Source organism: Seriola dumerili, unplaced genomic scaffold, assembly GCF_002260705.1.
Source record: "Seriola dumerili isolate Sdu_G_001 unplaced genomic scaffold, Sdu_1.0 BDQW01000189.1, whole genome shotgun sequence".
NCBI lineage: Eukaryota > Metazoa > Chordata > Actinopteri > Carangiformes > Carangidae > Seriola > Seriola dumerili.
In genome coordinates, this window is record NW_019174444.1 from 2,788,917 (window position 1) to 2,809,957 (window position 21,041).

The 21,041-nt window shown below is 41.5% G+C and overlaps 1 protein-coding gene across 2 annotated transcripts in view; it reads right to left on the reverse strand.

Moving 5' to 3' along the window:
• The window catches only part of exoc2 (exocyst complex component 2), a 47,646-nt gene that overhangs the window by 14,552 nt on the left and 12,053 nt on the right, over positions 1 to 21,041 (reverse strand). For both annotated transcript variants that reach the window (XM_022753043.1, XM_022753044.1), the window contains exons 4-11: positions 20,462 to 20,588; positions 17,875 to 17,988; positions 16,321 to 16,445; positions 10,789 to 10,869; positions 8,710 to 8,855; positions 6,921 to 7,002; positions 6,715 to 6,817; positions 4,541 to 4,659 (exon numbers count right to left, since the gene is read on the reverse strand). In XM_022753043.1, coding sequence (XP_022608764.1) covers positions 4,541 to 4,659; positions 6,715 to 6,817; positions 6,921 to 7,002; positions 8,710 to 8,855; positions 10,789 to 10,869; positions 16,321 to 16,445; positions 17,875 to 17,988; positions 20,462 to 20,588 — 897 coding nt within the window. The remainder of the gene's footprint in view (positions 1 to 4,540; positions 4,660 to 6,714; positions 6,818 to 6,920; positions 7,003 to 8,709; positions 8,856 to 10,788; positions 10,870 to 16,320; positions 16,446 to 17,874; positions 17,989 to 20,461; positions 20,589 to 21,041) is intronic.

Here is a 21,041-nt window from a genome sequence, read left to right on the forward strand (position 1 = left end):
ACACACACACACACACACACACACACACACACACACACACACACAAATAGGCCATATGGAGCAGTGTGGTCTTTCCCTGTGATGTTTTCCTCTTTTTTTACAGGGATGAGAGCTGCTGTTGATCCAGGTGTCGGCTGAACCCCCGGAGTCCTCAGAACGCACAAGTCTATGTGTGTGTAACAGTTGAGGTGTGAGTGTGCATGTACGCAGGGCTGTTCTGCCTGTTCAAACTATTAATTACAACACTGTGTTGGTTTCTTGCTGTAAGTTTTAAGGGTAAAATGTGGGAACCTTTGTGTGTTTGCCTGATGAAGACACTGACACAATGTGTGCCACCTCTGCTCACTTCCTCATCAGGTCGGAGGATTCTCTGCAGGTCAGATGGGTATCTGTTCCCCAAGGGGTCGCTGACCCTGACCACACAAGCCTGCTTTCTGTCTAAATGCGCACGCATAGACACACACATATTTATATATATATATATATATATATATATGTGTGTGTATGTATGTATGTATATATGTATATATGCAGTATATACACACACAAATATACATATTATGTGTATTTTATGTCCTCAAAGACCCAAAAGCTGCTATGCTTCCTGCTGCAAAACACTAGCCACCATATTTTAAAGTAAACAAAGTTCTTTTAGGGCATTAGCTGCTCAGATGTGTCTGTCTGGTAACAGAAATAAAGATAAAAACAGGAATGGGAAGTAAAAAAACAAAAACAAAAAACAAATAAAACACCCAGAAAAACTACAAGAAAGTAAAAAAGAAACACATTGTAAAAATACCAGTGTTTCTCCTGCACACTTCATTTTTAAAATCAAATTTTCAGCTGTGTTTTTGTATTGTTTAAATCTTTCTTTTCAATAGTTTATCCAAAATAAACCGATAATAAATAATATAAATAATCTGAAGTTCCTGCATTTCACAGAAGAGGAAAATAAAACTTGAAATAATGACCCTGAAGATTATTCCGCCCAGCACTGATACATGTAAACAGCTATCTGATTAACATGCTAATTGAAGTGTAATAATTAACACGTTTCTGCTAGAGTGGTACTGACTGGCCTGAAATCACAACCGCATGTTCCCCAGTCAAACGCGTGAACACCCGAATCCCTCTAATTATTCACTGACAAATCTATTTTCCTACGAACAAAATTTCCTGCTAATTGTATTGACATTGGCAGAAGAAGCGCTGTTCAGGAAATAAGAGGACTGCAGTTTATAATTGAATTGGGCAGAGTCAGATTGCAGCACCAGGGCACGATGAGTATGTTTAGACATACGGAAGCAACTTGCACTGCTCCGCTTCCTCACAAGAAAACTCTAGTTTCAGGCTTTTGTTCCAACAAAGACGGATGGGTCTATTTCAAGTTTGAGGCAATTTATAGGGTAATTAATGGAATCATAACTTCACCGGAACGGCCTCTGGCCTCATATTCCTGACTGGGAAACATAAGAGACAGAGAAAATGACATCAGTTAGTGCAGACACGGCTGATCCATCACAGAGGGATAATCCCTGCAACGTGTGATGCTGACAAGAGCATAAAAGACGGCGTATGAATACACCGAGCTGGTGCATGTGATACGAGGAGGAAGAGGGGGCCGCCGGCAAAGGAGCTGGCTGTGAGGTACCAGTAAGGGGGATCCTGGCTGTACGAGAGGAGGGGGGAGGGAGGGGGGCGTGGGGGTCGGGGGAATGTAGTGGATGTGGTTTTATGATCGTGGCTGTACGAGGGCTGCCTGGGTGGAGGGATGTTTCAGGAGGCACGGGTTTCATACTTGGGGCGAGAGGTGAGCGGCAAAGACTGGGGCTGGTAAATATCTACCAGGTGTGTGAGGGGAAGAGGCGGAGAGTGAGACAGCAGAGGGGACAGGAGACAGCTGTCTGCAGAAAACAAATACAGCAAATGACAGAAAGACAGGGGAGTTGGGTGCACCTTTCTGTATGTGTGTGTGTGAAGTCTGTCCTCAGCCGAAAAATGACAACACATTAGTATACTCTATAGAGTTTTTGACGAGTAGTCGTGCTGTTTTGATGAGACCCTGTTTTTTTTTTTTATTTTGTGTGCTTGACAAGAACCTAGCCAAAATTCCAGGAACAATTCTGAGCCTTAAAGGAGCTATTTGTAAGTTCTGCTATTGCCAAACAGTGTTAGCATTAACATCTGTTTACTTACTAGTCTTGGCAAGAGCTTCAGCCATTGTTGTGTTTATAAGACACAAGGTTATATTACATCTACTTCTTCTGGTCGGACGGGACGCTACAGTGGCTCGGTATGAGAACGTGACGAGAAACTCTGACCAGGCCAGGGCTAACTGGTTAGCATGCTAACTTCAGTAGAAGGATAGAAGTGATAGAAATAGAATCAAAACAAGAGGGTTGCTTTCCACCTCTGGAGACAGCTGTGGGCGAGTAAAGGAATGAAGTTTGATGCTGATCTCACAAAGTTTCCTCTAGACTGGTAAGTAAACAGCTGTTAATGCTAACGTTAGCCATATAGCAAAAACAAAACTTACAAAAAGGTTCTCTAAAGTCATTTTTGATGTAGTGGACACAATCAGGATTGCAAGTCACAAGAAGACCAATGGCCAAAAAAGACTTTACCATACACAATATTGCCAATAGAAACTGCTTCAAAAGGTTGAATACATACACTAAAAATGTAAAAGTCTTGAAGAGCCATATAAGTAAATCATTTATGGGCCATTCAGTGCAAGGAGTCAGCAGGAGGTCCGGCAGCTCAGCCAGAGAAGGCCCAAATATGTGGAAGCCTGAGGAAGCCTGACAAACTTTTTTGGCGCAAATGTCCACTGGAATGAATGGAGTGAGGTCGACCTTGGAACATAGTGTTCAGTTCTTAATAAATCCATGACCCAAACGAGGATGCGTATGAACGCACACAAGCATGCACATGACACAATAATACACATTCCTGCCAGTGGTTAATTCCACTGATCGACAGTTGGCAGTAATAAACCATGAAACTAGCAATGTGCCAACAACAGGATAAAGGGGGAGGAGGGCTACTGACACCAATGTCAACAACAAGAACAAAAATTCAGTTTTGCAAATGTTTCATCAAGAAGCAACTGCATTACACAGGCTGGTTATGGCACGGGAGAGTTGTGATGAGAAACACAGAATGTAAACAGAGTTGTATTTATTTATGAGAAAACTCCACAGGCTACCTTTAAAACGACCTCCATTTATATTTCGTTACACGTGATCTTGTGCGGTTGTTGTGAATAATGATTCTCCTCTCTCGACGTGGAGGTAGCGAGACGTTGTTCATTACCATCACAGGAAAGTTTTAGCGAGCCGGTCGGGCTGAATTTACAAATCGCATGATCTCATCAGCGGAGACTGTAACTCATGTCCTGCCTGCTGAAAAATAGTCAAGTTTGATTTCCTTTTAAATATAAAGATGTATCATTTCTGTAACATTAACCACGTCGTTTTAGTTGATCAGATCTCAACTATAAAGGTAGTGGATTAGGAAACACTCATCAGTCTTGGTTGTAACATTCATATGGGTAATTCTGAAATACACTGACAAATTTCCTCTTTTGATTTTTAGATTTGAAGGCTTGTTATGCTCAGTAAATGTATATTCTTGCAAACCAGCAATTTTCAGAGTAGCTGGGCTGCCTGCGATTTGCATGTGATTTCAGATTCACTCTCTGCCACATGTTGCTCTGCTGAGGAATGCATGTGTGGACTGAAAAGGGGCCATCCCTGACATGATAATCAACTTGATATTTAACTGTGGAGAGGCAGGGAGCAAACCAACCCCCAGATCCATCAAGCCTGAGCCCCGGAAACCACTGTTACCCTTAGCATTAGACATGTTTATGTTCCAGCTGCACTATGTGAGGCAGCCACCCACTCGCAATGTATTTGTGTGGCTGCCTTTGTGTAAGTATGGGTGTAGGAGGGAGGGAGTGAGTGAGTGTGTGTGTGTGTGTGTGTGTGTGTGTGTGTGTGTGTGTGTTTGTGTGTGTGTGTGTGTGTGTGTGTGTGTGTGTGTGTGTGTGTGTCTGAGTGTGGTTGGCGAATTGCTGTTCTTTCCTGAGCGGACGGTTTCACATCCACATTTTTCTGCTGGCTGATTTAACAGAGGAACAGCTTAATTGGGGTTAATTGTTCCAATCCATCTGTGAAGCTGTGTGTGAGTTTGTGTGTGCAGTAACATGTCAAGCCCTGAAACCCAAACCCAAAGCCAGCGCTCCCTCACTTTCATCTTATTCATATATTCATGAAAAAATAAACACGCGGGCCTCGAGCAGAACAGGCGGGAGGTGGAGGGGGTGGTGGGTGATGACGGAGGGGGGAATGCAGGCAGAGAGCTGGTACCACGGAGAGGCAGCTGGCTCTTTCTTTCCTCAGCTACCTTCAGACTCACATGACATCCCCCAGCCCCCCCTTGATTGGAAATGCTAAATAGGGGTTTTTCACTTTGTGTGTAAAGAGAGTCAGCTCAAATGTGTGTGTGTGTGTGTGTGTGTGTGTGTGTTAGTCACCTCTCTGGCCACTGAGGATCTCATCTCTGCAGTTTTGCATCAGCTGCAGGATCCACTTGTGCTGAGCATAGATGCACTGCCATGCTGGGTCACCTGGAGCGTGCAGGTCAGACAGGTACCTGCACGTGCACAAAACACACAGGTGTGAATAATGTATATCTGAAAAAAAGCACAAACTCCACATCTGTTCTTGTGAAGTGCTGGCCTGCAGGATGGAGGAGAGAGCTACACACTCTTAACTCCTCTTTCTCCATCTTTCCATCACGATAAAAGCTACAAATCTGGTCGGGATACAGATGAGTTACATATATAGAGAGCTAAATCTCCCAGAGGTGTTCAACTGGGTTAAGATCAGGTGACTGTCAAGGCTATAGAATATTATTCACGTTTATGCTTCTAATGTTTCTCTGCTCAGTTATGCATGATTTTCCTTTATTCTTTCCCTCCCTCCATTTGTGTATGAATAGTCAATAGGAGAATAGGTGATTCAAATCAGCAGAAATAAAGTCCATAGAGAGTTCAGCATCCATTCTAGATGCCATAAAAGACAGAACCGAGAAGTACAGTATGAAAAACAGGATGAGGCCTATTATCAAATTAACCAAGAAATCTAGAAAATGATTTTTATCATACAGTGATGCACTTTACTGGGCAAAGATTAGCTGCTCATAAAAACACTTTGAAGCCACTATGTTGAATTTGAAACTGTCCAAATTTGGCACCCTCCAGTGGAAGCAGCATAAAACACAGAGCAATATGTACTGTACGTTGCTACTTCTTCAATAACTACATTTGAGAAAAAAATGTTTGAATATGGTTTAGGTTTAAAAGCAAATACTGGTAAACATATTGTTATCTGGTGTTTTGGCACTGACTTTAAATATACAGTATTCTGGGGTTTTAATCAGAATCAGTGAGAGACATCTTAATGACATAACAAAATCTGCACATAGTGGCTTCAAGTAAATGTGTAAATATAAAAGTTCAACATAGACAAAAACTAAGCAAAAGAAAGAATCAAATCTAAGTTAAAAAATAAACAAATTCATCACTATGAAAATAACATATTTTTAGGCAAAAGAGCAAAATGACAAAAAAGTATTTGTTGTAATTCTCGAATGGGTAAATTTTGACGCACTCAAAAACAGAGATAGACATAAAAGGCATAAAAGTAAGAAACAGAGGAATTTTCGGTGCCCATGAGCCCCATTAACTGTTCACCCTCTTATCCACCGCTACCCCCACCCGTCATGATCCTTCTCCCAGACGTTTATGTCCTGGACATCACTCAGTGACCTGTGGGTTCTCTCATGAGTCATTTTGGGCTGTGGCCTCGCTCCCTCCACCGTCAACCTATGAACCAGCCACTCGTTTGTTTCTCATTAGGTGGCATCTTTCAAAAGTTTGGGCGTGCGCGCACACACACACCCACACACCCACACAACCACACACCCACACACCCAACACACCCACACACACACACACACACACACACACACACACACACACACACACACACACACACACACACACACAGGGCTCCCACCATCCATGGCAAGAGTAAACAGGAGCTGAGTGGGCGTTCAGAGCTGTGCCTAATGCAGCAGGATGAAAGATGTTGCCATGTGGTTAAGAACTGGTCTCTGTGATCCTGACAGGTCGGTCTTAACAATAATAAATCGGGAGAGACCACAAGTATGAATGGACAGGCGGATGAAGGGGGGGGGGGGGGGGGGGGGGGGGGGAGAAAGGCGAGGGAGAGAGAAAAATAGAAACAGAAACGAGAGAGTGGGACAACAGAAAGCTGAGAAGGTTAGTGAGCATTTGGAGAAAAGTGAGAGGCAGACAGAAGAAAGTAGACGGAGGATGAAGTTCTGGTAAACGATGACACAGACATGACAGACAGACAGACATCAAAGAAACCATAGGGAGTGTAATGATGGAGTATAAGAGATATGTTATGACTCTCCATTTGATGTTTATAGACTGTACGCAACATCTAGACTGTATAACGTTTAAAGATGAAAACAAAACAAGTGCAAAATGTGCAGATAATTAACTCATTACTGCTGTGTAAAAACAAATCAAAGTGTATGAGATGTATAAAGACCACAACATAATACAGACAGATGATTTGAAAGAGCTGTCGCAGGATTACAAAAATATAAAGAGACCTGATGTATCGCTTCTGGTCGTGCAGCGTTGATGGCGTCTGCAGCAGTTTCTCCAACAACAGACTCCTCAGAGCTCCAATCCTCGTCTCAACCTCAGCATACACTACACAGAGTAGAGTAACATCAAAATAATGATGACAATCAGCTTTTACAAAGCTGGGAAGTTAATTTCATTCATTTGTTGAAAGGAAAAAGGATCTGTTTACCTTTTTTGAAAACTGGGACTTCAGTATTGCCAAATAGAGATTTGGCTTTCTCATAGTCATTGATCACCACATCATAATCTCCCTGGAAAGACAAATCAGTTCAGTTGTATTTATCAATCATGACACACACTGTGTATTTAAGCCTCTCTAGCTCCACCCTCTGGATCACAGCCAAAACAAACACACTCTACATACTGGAGAAAAAGGAATGAAAAAGCACTTCAACTTTGATGTAAGTTTATAAAGCATTGTGCTCAATGCCCTTCATCTGGTAAGGGCAAAAGCAACTTAAAGCTCCATATAGTACAAAGGTAGATGTCTGTGTGTAGTTTGATTATAGATCAGGTCTAGGTTCTATATTAATACTGTGAAAGTATCAAAGCGCTCAGTCCACAGAGAAATGCACACAGCCTGTATTCAGAAACTGAGTCTTAAAACCAGCCGTCAGGACTTCTGGAACTTTGTGATGTCAAAAAAATCAGTCACCACTATCAACCATGCCCCAAGCCCCGCCCACTTGGACCCACCATCCAACCTTGCAGGATTTGGTTTACCCAAAATTTGCTACTGTCTATTTTTTATTGGATCACTCAGAAAACAGTCAGAATAGAGGATCAGAGCTTCCTCTCTTCTGATTGGCTCACAGACTTGTTGTTACCAGAGCTCCAGAGAGCAGCCTGAGAGAGGAGATATAGAACTACACTGAGATGGTTTTTGGTTCTTTAAACCACAAATATATCTTCTTATGGATCAATACTTCAAATAAAACACAAGGGAAGAGAAAAATATGGAGCTTTAAGACTAAATGTTAAAAAAAAGTGAAATATTCAATGTGCATTTATTAAATGTTTTAAGCATTGTTGTGAAAATCATGACAATAACTGTCAACATACAAAAACGGGTCTGGAAAATATTTATAAGTTGAAGTTTACTTACATGGACAGATATGAACCTAATGCAAAATCTAGTCTCAACTATCACCACAGGCTTTAATCAACAACTCTAGTTTAACAAAAACTCGTATAGTACATCAAAAGGTTTGGAAAGCTGACGGAGTATCACCGCCTTTTGAAGCCTGTCTCACAATATAAAGTATTATGTTTCTACATTTGTTGAGCAGTGATGGCTAGGTCCTTGGTTTATTTGTTTTTGATGGTTTGGATTGTGTTTACATGTATATATTTATGTACTTACACACTGTATATCTTCTGTTGTATTTTTAATAGTTGCTAAAAGACCAGTTTACCACACAATGACAATAAAATTAAGTTAAGTGGAGTGAGGTGAGGTTACACATGGGGGCTGAGTTGTAATTGCATGGGAAGCTTCTCATGGGAGCCATTAGGTTTCATGATTGCTTATTTTTACAATAACCAAGGAATATTAAGCCTTAGGACTCGGTGGTCCGTACAGTGAAAGCATTTTTCTCTGTTGCCATATTTTTACACGACAATGTCCTGTTATGACAGCTAAATGAGCTCAGGAGTAGTTTCATTAATACCAGGATGAAAACAATGGCATCACAAATAACCAGATCTAAACACTTCATGGTCAGGGAAGTCCCTCGAGTGCAGACTGTAGAATAGATTTTTATAACCTCCGTCACTCAGAGCAATGAAAGCTTTCCTCTCTGGGTGAAGGATCTAATATCTCATTACACACAGTATGACTGAAGCTGCTCTGAATTCATTTTATATTGCACACGTTGCTAATATTTACCTATTATATGAACTGGTGTTTCTGTTGTTATTTTTTACACCACATGTACGGACTTGTGTGTGTATTCTACCTTTTGGATATTGCGTTCAATGTTGAGTGGCAGGTTGAAGAGGAACTTGAAACGCTGCAGCACGTTGAGCGCGTTGCGTGTGGAGTCAGCTTTATCTTTCCGCCCCAAGACCTCCTGGAAAAGAGTGTCTGCGGTATCACTCGCTCCTAGGAGAGAGAGACGGAGAGAGGAAGAGTGAGTGAGAGTGAAAGAGCCGGGAGAAAATGAGAAACTAGGATACTAGAAAAATAAATGCAGATACCACATTTCCCTCTTATTGTCGACCTCTGGTTTTCTTCCTGCTCTGTGTATTATCTGACAGAGAGAGGAGCAGGAGCAGAGGCTGAGGGGCTAAGGAGAAAGTGACAGCTATCTCTTCATCAGACATACTTGGTGGAACCTTTGCACAACTAACTGGCTTCGTGGGTGGCCTTGGATGTGCCGTCACATTGAAAATCCCAAGTTCGTCTAATCAAAACAAAACCCCACCCCCCCCCAAAAACAAAATCCCTGAAGGGGAAACAGCAGAGGAATATTTCACATTCTTCACTCACCAATCTGAGTCGCCATGAAGCTGACATTCCTGTTTTGTGATTTGGTGATTGGTGCTGTGTGTTTGACGCGTTGGGGGGATTTTTTTTTTTTTTTGGTGGTGGGGGGTGGGGGGTGGGGGGTGGTGGGGGGTGAGGAACAGTGGCTGGGCCTATGGGCTATGAATGGATGAAAGCTATGTCTGGCTGGGAGGCTTATTTACTCTAGACCTTCGGAAAAGGACCTGCTTATTGACCCTCCATTAGAGCAGTCACATTATCAAGGGTGGGAACGCGGGATCTGCTGAGGGATCTGCTCATTTCAGAGAGGAAGACCTACAAAGGTGACTGAACATACACAGTGTACATGTGTTTGGTCTGTATGGACAGTATCACAGTGTGATATGTGCTGGATATTGAAGTTACTGCCCTCTCTTATCATCACTTTGACTCCTTTTGTTTTTTGAGTTTGACTTAAATCTAAACCTGGTTCAAATCAAACACAGGTTATATACAATTAACAATGTACAGTAAAGTACAGGGAGTGAAAGAAATTCCAACTACCTAAATAATACAAAACATCCACATTGTCAAAAATAGAAATAAATTATTTTAAGTAGAAATACGTAAAAAGAATGAAATAAAGGTTAATAAGAAAATAATTTTATGGAAAATGAACATCTGCCAGGGAAATATTTAGGAAAATAAGGATCAGATGACGTGTGAAAGTGAAAGTTTGAATTAATGACTTGAAAAAAAAAAAAAGAATGGAAAAAATGAACGGAACCTGTAGGAAGATGAAGTCTCTGAAATAAAGGAGCCAAAGAGGAGCAAGGATTTGAAGGGGTTTGGATTTTCAATATAAAGAGGACAATTTTCTCGATGAACACATTTGCACGTCCAAATGTCACAGGTGCAGGTGTGTTAGAAAGTGCCGCTATTTTAAACAAGATGGGTGGAGCATTATCTATTTCAGATCATGGTTGTAAGAACTGCTTAAAATACTTGACTGAGACTGCAACATTAGGATGATCAATAAACTGTGATGCTGAGCAAGAGCAGTGTGCCAGATATTCTTCTTTTCAAGGCTGAATATAAATATTTTATTATATCTAAAAAATATATACCGTAATATACAAAGATTTTCTGAGAGGTCCATGAAATCATACCCATTCTAGGTTGCATTATGAAAAGTAAAGATACATCAGAATGAATCATAAAAGAAAGTGACTGTCAACAAAATAACTGCTAATTACACCCATAGAAATAATAAACCTGTTCTTTTCTGTATTGAAAGACTTTGCTTGCCCATGCTGAAAAAGACTGGAAAGCCATCACATAACTACAGAGCACCTGAGATTGCGATGTTTAGCTTTGTGTCTAAATTCCGATTCCATTTCTTCAACCGGCTTGGGATAGAGGACGCAGATCACTGTGTGAAATGACACATGGAACAGAGCCTTTGTGTGCTAAACGGAAACGGGAAATATCCCAAAAACTGAATTTGAACACTAACGCGGGGAGTTTGCAGTTTCTCTTGAGGTTGGACTCTAAATGAAAGGATGCTTACTGTTGAGGATGTTCTCCAGTCGTTGGGTCATTGATCCCTCCACTCTCTCTGTGCCATCAGACTCCTGTCTCTGGTGGATCGCTGCAACACAAGTCACCAATTAATTCATATTGTAGAGAGACTGTGGCGGACAAAACACACTGAAAGGAAATCAGACGAACAATAAATGTTTGCATGAATGAAGGATCTGGTAAGAAATGTGGGGGAAAAAAAAATCTGAAAATAATTTTAGGTTCTCTGTACTGTAGAGTAACCAACGTGCAATCCCCCGGAGACAGGAACAATTTCAATTTCAGGAACCGAAGGTAAAACAATAAACATGCCCTAACCCCAGTGATAGATGGGAGATAACCTCGCCGGTTCCCCGCCCACAGATGCTGCTATTGAACCCACTCCCTCTTGTGCCTGTTCCCACGCAACAGAGAACCTGCCCGTGTCTCAGTGGTGACTGTACCGGATCAATTCACTTAACCAAAGCAATTAATAGCACCGTTTTGTGGTCTTGGGACATTTGGAACCCTTTGACCTTGAGGTAATGTGAATCTAAAATGTTTCAACCATCTGAAAAATAACATTTGGGGGAGCAGGGCTGGAGGTCTGGACGCCAAAAATGATTCCTGCAGAGGCAAGGGAGGGACGAGGAGAGTTTGGGGGGGGGGGGGCTCGCCGATGGCTTGTATCCATCACTTAGCATGAAAAGCTTCACGCGGGAGAGGGAATCTGAAAAGAGGGAATGAGAGCAGACAGAGAAAAAGAGGGAGAGCGAGTGGTGTGGCTACCATCGTGAATAAATAAATGGTGTGCAGCAGCGGGCAGCTGGGTGCTGAGAGCTGCAGTGTGGGTTTATTGACAAAGTGGAGGAGAGGTGGAGAAGGTTTAGGAGACCTTCTCATACATACTTGTGGGGCGATTCAAATATGCAACAGGCAGACATCTCAAGAATGAAGTTAAGAGACAGAAATATAAGGGGAAAAAAAAAAAAGAAAAAAGAAAAAAGGATAACGATCCTCTCATTTCTCTTCTCTCCACTTCCCTGCCTTCCTTCTTCTCTCACAGTTGCTCCACTACAAATACTGGCTGTTAGCAGAGCTTTGGAGACAGCAGAGGGAGCGGGAGGCAAAGTGAAGGGGGAGAGTTCTGTAAATAAATAAGTGGGTCCATTCTGACAGACAGAAGCCTCAAGGCAGAGACCGAGGTATTCCTAAAACACGCTGTTCAAACATGCCATTGCCTAATCAGTGCAGACGTTGCTGGCCCTTTCGTGGACCTCTCGACCAGCAGAAAATGTGGCCAGATGCAGGTTAGGACAAAAGTACGTAGATGTGGGAGTGTATACGGGAGAGTACACACACACACACACACAACATACACACACTGCAGGTCTGCTTCACATCTCCACACTCCCCCTTGCCCTGTAGCCAGCTGTGTGTCCTCTGCGTCTGTCACACAGTGAAGGGCTGATGACGTCACAGCTAACCTAAACATCAGGTCAGGGTCCGGATAACACACGCAGACAGGACCTGAGGAAGAGCTGCAGCTCCCGCTTCACTTCCTGGAACCATTGAGGAAAAAAAAAAAAAAAATGAATAAGAATAAAAATACAGTGTCCCTGGATTCTAAAGCTGGAGATGTTTTGACTCCTGCTGGGGGCTGGGGGCTCAGGGAATAGGCCCTGGGAATCTGGCATTTTTGGAACACGGTAGCCGTTCCGTTTCCTGCATCACTGGGAGACTTCCTTTTCACACAACAATGAAAAACCTCAAATTTCAACATTTTAGTAGCAACAACCCTGGACTCCCTGACAGACTGTCAGTCAGTCAATCAGCCAGACTGTCTCTGTCTCAGAGGCATGGCTCAGTTTGTCACTGAGGCTCCAAAACCAAACAGTCGCCATGGCCAGAAACCTTCCATTTCTTTCACCAGTCTGTAGTGGTTCACATGGAGTGTTCACAGGACCACTTGTTTCATCACTGAAAAAAAATCCCTTCTTCAAACAAGATATTGTATCAGACAAAAACTCTGTTACCAGCTAAAGCAAAAATTATACAATTTATTGAAACTAGAATATATTTATATATATATATATATATAAAAATCCAACTTTTTTCTAAAGTCAATAAAAGCCATGAAACTTCTACATATAGGTGCTTGAAACTTTATTATTTGATATAAATGCGCATTTAACCCCACAACATACCTCCAAATTTTCCACCCCAGTAACTAGGCCACCTGACAAAGGTAAAAAAGTGTTTACATTTACAGGATCTGACCTGTGACCCTGTGTGAGTGATGCTGACTAACTTCTCTGGGTTAAAGTAGTTATTTATGTCTCAGGTTGTCCACCCACCTTTATACATACATCTCTTAATGACATCTTGTTTTCTTTTTCTTCTTAAATATGTATTTTTACTTAAAAGCTATTCAAAAATTACATTTCATTTTAAATTTTTTTTTTCTCCTGATACTAATCCAAATGTGCCAGCCCAGGATATCTGCCAACATAGTTTCTCAATCCCGTAAGATTGGTCCCCTTTCCCTAAATCCCCTAAATTTTTTATGTAAAGTAACATGACACCAGGAATAACTGTGATACAAAAACAGTCAGCATCTCGCTGTAAGTTCATAAATGTACCATAAACACTGAATTACATAATAACATTGACTAAGAAATAGTATTTAATGTGGATTGTTCAATCCGGTAAATAAAAATAAGAGTATCTGTATAATTAGGTCAGTCTCAAACACCTTACTGATCCAGTGATTAAGATGGGATCCTTTGTCCCAGTTTAAAAAACACATGCACAGTGCTGTTTGGATAAATGCTCCTGCCAATCTGAAATTACAAACGTAAAAGTATGGATGTCGAAATGCAAATCTTGTGAGGCCTTGCAACTTGACCATGCAGTTCTGATCAGCTGGAAGATTACAACTCCACTAAAAAGCTGGCTGATGCTCCCAGTCTTGTTTCTCCATTTGCCAAAGAGCTAACAAACCCAAACAGCACTGTAATTAACAAGATCTGTGATTTGTAGATGCAAAAGTCTAAACTGTGTGCTTAAGCATAGAGTTCATAGTTCATTAAAAGAGACATGGTATTTTGTTTTGCTATTTTTGTTGGAGATGGTTAGCTATACTGGAGAGCAATTAAGAAGCAATTAGTGGGAAGAAGAAAAAGAGAGGGACGGCGAGAAACCCTGCGGATATTAAAGTCAGAGTCCCGCTGTTTGCTCTAAATATTTTCTATCCGCCTCATTTCTCTTTACAGATTTGGCTTCTTCTCCTTCTTTCCACCTAGCCAGCAGCAGTACACTTGTATTAAAAAATAACTCCCGACTTCTATTAAAGTCATCAATAAAAATCTCACATGCAAGCAGAACCGAAAATAAACAGGAGACAAAAATGTCTAGATGGTGAACTGAGAGAAACCTCTAATGCAGCACAATTTCGAGCAAGGAAAAAACACAAGCACCCTGTTAATTTCTTTTTTTCACTGTTAATTTCTTTTAAAATTTTCACAGCTCCATCTCAGGTGAGGTTTCATTTGGACTGACTCGGAACAACAGAGAGCTGCCAAGGGCTGCCCAGAGACAAAGAAAGGATTCACAGTTGCTCAAACAGCTGTGCTAACTGGGCCTGGCAAGTGAGAGATTGCAGAGCTGTCTCGAGCTGGCTGGCTGTTAGCAGCGTGCTGGCTGGTATGTCAGTTTGGCCGACCATACCTAGTGTACAGAAAATCTCTACTTGAGATATCCATTCTCAGGCCACCACTTCATTATTTATGACTGAGAGCCAAAAGTTGGCCAGGAAAGGATGTTGTAGTGCTGTAATGAGTCGTGGTGAGAAGACAGGGCTCAGAGATGACACCATGTTTTTTGTGGAAATTATATTCGTTAAGTTGGAGGTGTATGATACTCGAGGAGTAGATACTTATGGAGTCACAACTCTGAATGAAGTAAGTGCTCTAATGTTATACGGTTTATATACAATAGTGTTGCATTTGGGGCCATTTGTAGCCTTATTGTTAATAAGCTAGCAAGTTTGTTGATGCTTGTTTATGAGCAGAATTAGTCAGTGTGAATTTTCTCATCTCTCCTGTACGTTTTGTTACATTGACACATAGGAAGTAAAGGCAGGAACAGTTAGGAAAATACTAACAGCTAAAAACAATCATTACGAAGCTTGACTGTAATTAAATGTCTGCTAGCCACACCTGAAAACACTTGGACAAGCTGCACAGATGTTAAAATGATGCTTTAAAGTGCCATTGGTTGATTTTTTTTAGTCACTTGGGCAAAGCTGCACAAACTGCAAACATCAACATGTCATGAAGTCGTTGCAGAAAATGTTTTAGCAAATATTTGCCTGTTTACACATCGAGCAGATGTGGAGCGACGTGATTAATTTGGAGTAATGACAGTGATGACTAATGATTAAGGTAAAACCCTTTTAAAATCACCACTAACTTGCAACCACTGGTTAATGTGGATTCTCCTTGAAATGAAACCTAGCTTAATTCAAAGTGTCCCTAATATCTTTATCATTTATTTATAAAAAAAATACGTTGTAAAGCAAACAAGAGTCTTCTGATCGGGTTTGTCTTAGATTCTGGCCAATATAATAAATCCCATCCTGTCATACAGGTCATAAAGCATCACGATAACCTCTTGGTTCACAGGTCACTTGAGTCCATCCATGGTGTGCTGCTTCTTCCATGTGTGGAGACTGTACATTTCCCATTGGGGCAGTGGGCACACAGTAGGCACGCTCAGTCTGAACGTGAGAATGACTGTGCATTGTTCCCATTGGTCATATTGGGTCTGTTATCAGCACTATCAGTCCTAATACTCTGGCCTGCATTGTGTTGGGCTGCTCCGTTTATTTAGATTCAGCCACTAACAATGAAAACATTGCCTCTGTCCCAACCGGGGCACAAACATACGGAAAGCAATAATAATAATGATGGAGGCAGAAAAGTGTACGTATAAATAGTAAGCGGAAGTAACTGAGCGGCTATGGCGGGAGCAGAGAGTAAACAGACAAAAGTATGAATGATGAAGCGAACAATTGATTTGAGGTACCTGGCAGAGCGACAGCAGTCAGTCTCTGCTACCTTGAAATCTTTTTGGCACCAGAAGGTCAATGAGTGTGTGTGTGTGTGGGTGTGTGTGTGTGTGTGTGTGCGTGCGTGCGTGTGTGTCCACTTCCTGGCTCTAGGGAGACTCAGGCGAAACTGTGTGTGACAGGTGAGAGCTGATCTCATTTTGATGAAGGTGAATTAGCAGTGTTGTGGTTGGCTGGTGTAACAGTAGTACAAAGTGGAGGGTGTTCACACAGCGTCCAAATGAGCCTCTTTAATCAACCGCTGCTAAACCGCAAGTGGGGAAAGAAAAAATCCCGAGACACACACACACACTTTCCAAAAAAAATCAAGAGCTCCTTTCTGAGCAGAGATGAAGAGTGATGATTTGTATATTTATTGCAGACCATTTGGTGAGGTTCCACAGCAGACAAAAACGTGTTAATCCCTCTCACCTGCTAGAGCGTCCTGGGCCTCAAAGAACGTACTGAGGCCTCCTTTCACATAGGCCAGACTCCCCTCGTTCTTCTTAGTAGCCTGCTTCTTCAGGTTAGTGGCTGCAGCCTTCAGCTGCTCAAAACTGAGGAAACATCAAAAGCAATATTTCAGTCATTAAAGGCTGTAACTAATCATTAGTTTCTCTCAATTTTTTTTAGCACACTCCATTTTCCCAGAGGCTGAGGTGAGGTCTTCAAATAGCTTATTTTGTGCACAGTCCAAAACCCAAATATACCGAATTTAAAATGATTAGAAAAACAGAGAACTGCGAATCTCAGCACTATTACACCCTAATATTATTCTGCAATTTTGTTGTCTAAGTATGATTAACTACACAACTCCTATGCAGCACACATAAGCATGCATGTAAGTCTGTACAGAGAAACATGATTTCTGGACACACATCTGTGGCCCAGTGTGAGAGTGTGTGTGTGTGTGTGTGTGTGTGTGTGTGTGTGTGTGTGTGTGTGTCAGAGTCTTGAGTGAGGTTTCCTCCGCAGGAAGAAACAGTCACCCAGCGAGGTCCAAACAGAGGCCCCTGGTCATGCTGGATCCTGGGGTCTGGGTTACTGGGAGGTTAAGCAGGGGGAGAGGAAGCCAGGAGAGTCCAAAATAACTCTCATCTGCCCTGACATGACAGTTAACTGGAATCAGGGCTTTTGGGTCGGCGCTGCCTCGTCTACATACCTCACTGTTCTGTGGACGACCAACTGCCGGTGTGCAGATAAATCAAAATACAAGTCATAAAACCAACCAGCTTATTGTCTGTCTTTTTTTCTTTCATTTTCTTTTCAATTCAATCATCACCATCTCCCAGTCTGCACCAAAGGATGGCAAACAACAATTATTCTATCACTTATTTTTTTGGTTAATGGATTAATAAATTAGTCGCTTTGTCTGTAAAACATCAGCAAATAGTGGAGATGTTTTCAACTGTGTTGTTTCATCTGACCAACAGTACAAAGCCACAATATATATAGGGTTTACTATCAGTGAAGAAATTGCTAAAAAAATTAAGAGCATATTCAAACCTGAGAAGCTGGAAGCTAGAGAAATTACTTAAATGATTAACTTGAATTAACTTTTTTTTGTCAACTGACTGATCAATTAATCAACTAATTGCAGTCCTACTGGACCAGAATCATCTGCTGTCTTGGCGAGAGAGGAGAAGGTAATGTTTCTTTCATAACACATGGATTTACCTGACAGTGATCTCACCTACCAGCAAGGAGTGTTACTGGCAGCCTTGCTGAAGGCGCACCCCAAGAAACCAGCAGCACAGTGGCCAGGACATGTCAGACCCTGACTCATGTTTGTTGGAGGGTTCAGCTAACCCCCCTGTAGCCTCCTGTCTCTCGTCCGGTTAATTCAGTTGAGAACAAAAAATGTGATGCTAGCTAACATCGAGTACAGTAAGACTCACATTGCTTTCTGGGCACCTTAGGAAGTTATTAGTAGTTATGAGGAATGGTAACGTAACCTAACATTAGTAGTAACAACAAAGAACCTACCTGGATCCTGCATGGTTTTCTATGAGGTACCAGGTGGCAGAGAAGTTCTCACTGGTGAAGTCTCCACTCATTCCTGGAAATGTCAGCTCCATGTCACTCTGTGGGATTTTGCCTCTGGAAGAGGACAAATAAAAAGAGATGAAAGGATGCACAGTATGTAGATGTATAGTATATAAACAGTAGAAACACATCAAGGATCAAATCGCACAGACACTAAAAAAAAAGAATAAATATAATGACTATATAAGTGGCAAAATGCGATTGAGTAGGGTAAAGGAATTGTGTGTAAATGGTGAGATAAATTTTTAACTTGATGTTGGAAGCATTTCCAGCAGGGGGCAGTGTGCAGCCAAGAACTACCCAGGCTGGGAGAGCTTGGCGTGGGAAGTGCAGTGTGTGACGCCTGGGTGCCCCTAGAGGACCCAGTACTCATTAGGGAGTCTTGATCTCCACTAATGACCCGTGGTCTACACAAACCAAACCCCCACCACCACCATCACCACCCACTCTGCAGTTACACACACGTATGTAGAAAAACCAACACGCTGTCGGTGAAACTGAAAATCCATACACAGGGATAAGCGTTGTGCTGCACACATACACACATGCACACAGGGTACATATTGTAGATGTGAGTACATACAAACACACACACACACACACACAGTCATGCATATGGACAAAATATAATTATATTATTTATTTATATATTATGTATATATTATAGTATTCAGGACATAAAATATTACTGTTAAAGACGTGAAACTAAGTGAAAGCGAAAGTTTCAAATGTCTACACTATCACTATATATTATATTTTTGGCTATAAAAATAACACTGACAATGAACACTAAATTAATTTTAAAAATCCTTCTAGTTTTTTTCAGTGAGGTGAAATTCATGCTCACGAAATTTTTTAAATCAACAAGAAGTGAGTGTATTTGAGGGAAACACAGGACGCTGGTCTCATTCCCTTTATGGTGCTCATTGTTTTCAGTTTAACCCATAAAATACCAAACAATAAAACAGAATATTTCACAAACACTACTCCATAATCTCACATTAAATGATCACTGGAGTTCTTAACAGTATATTCAACTACAGAATAAAGACTCAATAGCTCACACACCGTCAAGGCTCTTACACACTCTTGTTTGCAGAAGGTGCAAAGTGCATGTAGATGTAGTTTATCACTATTCAAGCTCTCCATATTCAGTAGGTGTTAGATGTTGGACTATATTATAGTTTTAGCATTACACCTCTGACCGAGATGATAGCATGCATAGCAAAACGCCTGACAACAAGTTGCTGATGGAACTAGAAAGTTCCCTTGGAGTCCAGAATCAGGTTATTCATATATCCATCACTCAGTTTAAGTCCTTCACTAAATTCTTCAAGCTAGTTTCAATCTGGTGTTTCAAACTACAGTGGACTGTACCATCTAAACGTAGGGAATGTCTTGGGTAGAAAGATTAAGACGTTGCAGCTTAATCTATAACAAGCCATATATTACCTACATGCAAAGGTTAGTATCACCTGGTTATATCGTTTGTATTTATTTTACTCTCCATATATGTTTACAAGGAGAAATATAAGTATTTCATAATAAGTGTACATGGACTATTACTGCTGACATAGTTAGATGAGAGGAGACTACTCATTATATCAGTTTATACCATTATGAGGCAGTATTTCAAACTGAGTGTCAGGTCACGTTGTCCGTATTACTGCTGCTCCCCTTATATATATAGTGTTTTTTGTAAACTCTATGTAAGATCTACTTTGTGTGGTTGACCCCGTTTTAATTTAGTGATTGATCAGTCTCCACTTGTTAAACACTTGTTTTATAACTGGGCCAAGTATGACGTTACGAAACAGCTGGTGTAAACAGCTACAGCTAAATAACCGTCCAGTGACATCACTACACAAAGATGTACACAACCACGTAGATAGAGCAGACAACAGGGTGGTGCTTTATAACAAACAAGACTCCTCTTCTGCTTTTGAATGGCTCCATGTAACAGATCAACTGCTGGTGTGTTCACGTATTAGTATCAAAGAGAACTGTGCAGACTGTGTATGCTGGATGTTTAATGCAACCCTGGGAGGTGAGTGAATGGTACAGCCTATTTATGGGGGTCTTGTCTCTGGTCACGAGTGGTCACTTGCCCCCGGCCCCTCTAAACCAAACAAACACTAACCCAGAAATGCCAGAACCTGACAACACAAACTATACATTACAACTTGTGCACTCCCTGCCAGGCGCGTGGGAGGCAGCACCGCGCCACGCTGCCTCTGAGGCGGTGTACATACATGAGCATGGGTCACTGCTTTAGCTCTTTCCAAATCCCTTTCTACCATCGTCCCCTCTGCTTTTTACACAATTATTCTGTTTCCAATCCCTCTGTGCAGTGGTTAGAGGCTGTTCAGCCATTGCTGCGTTGGCATAATATTTCAAACGCCTGCATATGGGGAGAGTTTGTTTCTGTTTAGGGATGTAAACCATGACTCAATGAGTAGAGCGTGTGTGTTTATGGCGGTGTGATTGTGCTCGTATGTGTGTGTGTTCGTATGCTCTTGCTCTGTACTTGTCTATATCGATGCCCAGTGGATTGCTGGGTCGCAGGGATAGGGGGGAGATGCCTTTGTTGCGGTCGGTCCTCATGTCGTAGTAGTTCATCTCATCCACCCACACGGCAGACTGGTCCAGGATACCTGCAGGACAGGGCAGGACAGACCAGACACACGTCACTGAGCGCTGCAACACATCCCAGATGTTCGCCCACACACACACACACACACACACACACACACACAGTCTCTCTCTAACTGCACACATGCAAACATGAACATTCAATATACACAGTATCATGTAGGAAACACTTGTGGCTTGACACTCGTTTAACTTGTTGCACTTTTATTTATTTATAATATATTATCTATGTCTTATCTATAATGTTTTACTTTTTAATGAATTGATATTGTAATTATGTTTGTCTGCGAGGTCCTAGAAGATCAGTGGCTGACAGAGCTCATGTTAACACGTGCAGATGGACAAGACACAAGCAAATAAAGAAAACATTAATTTTTTTTTATGTTGCATTTAGTAAAAATGCTGAAAATAAATTAAACATTTTCACCAACTTGACAACATATATGCGGATCACA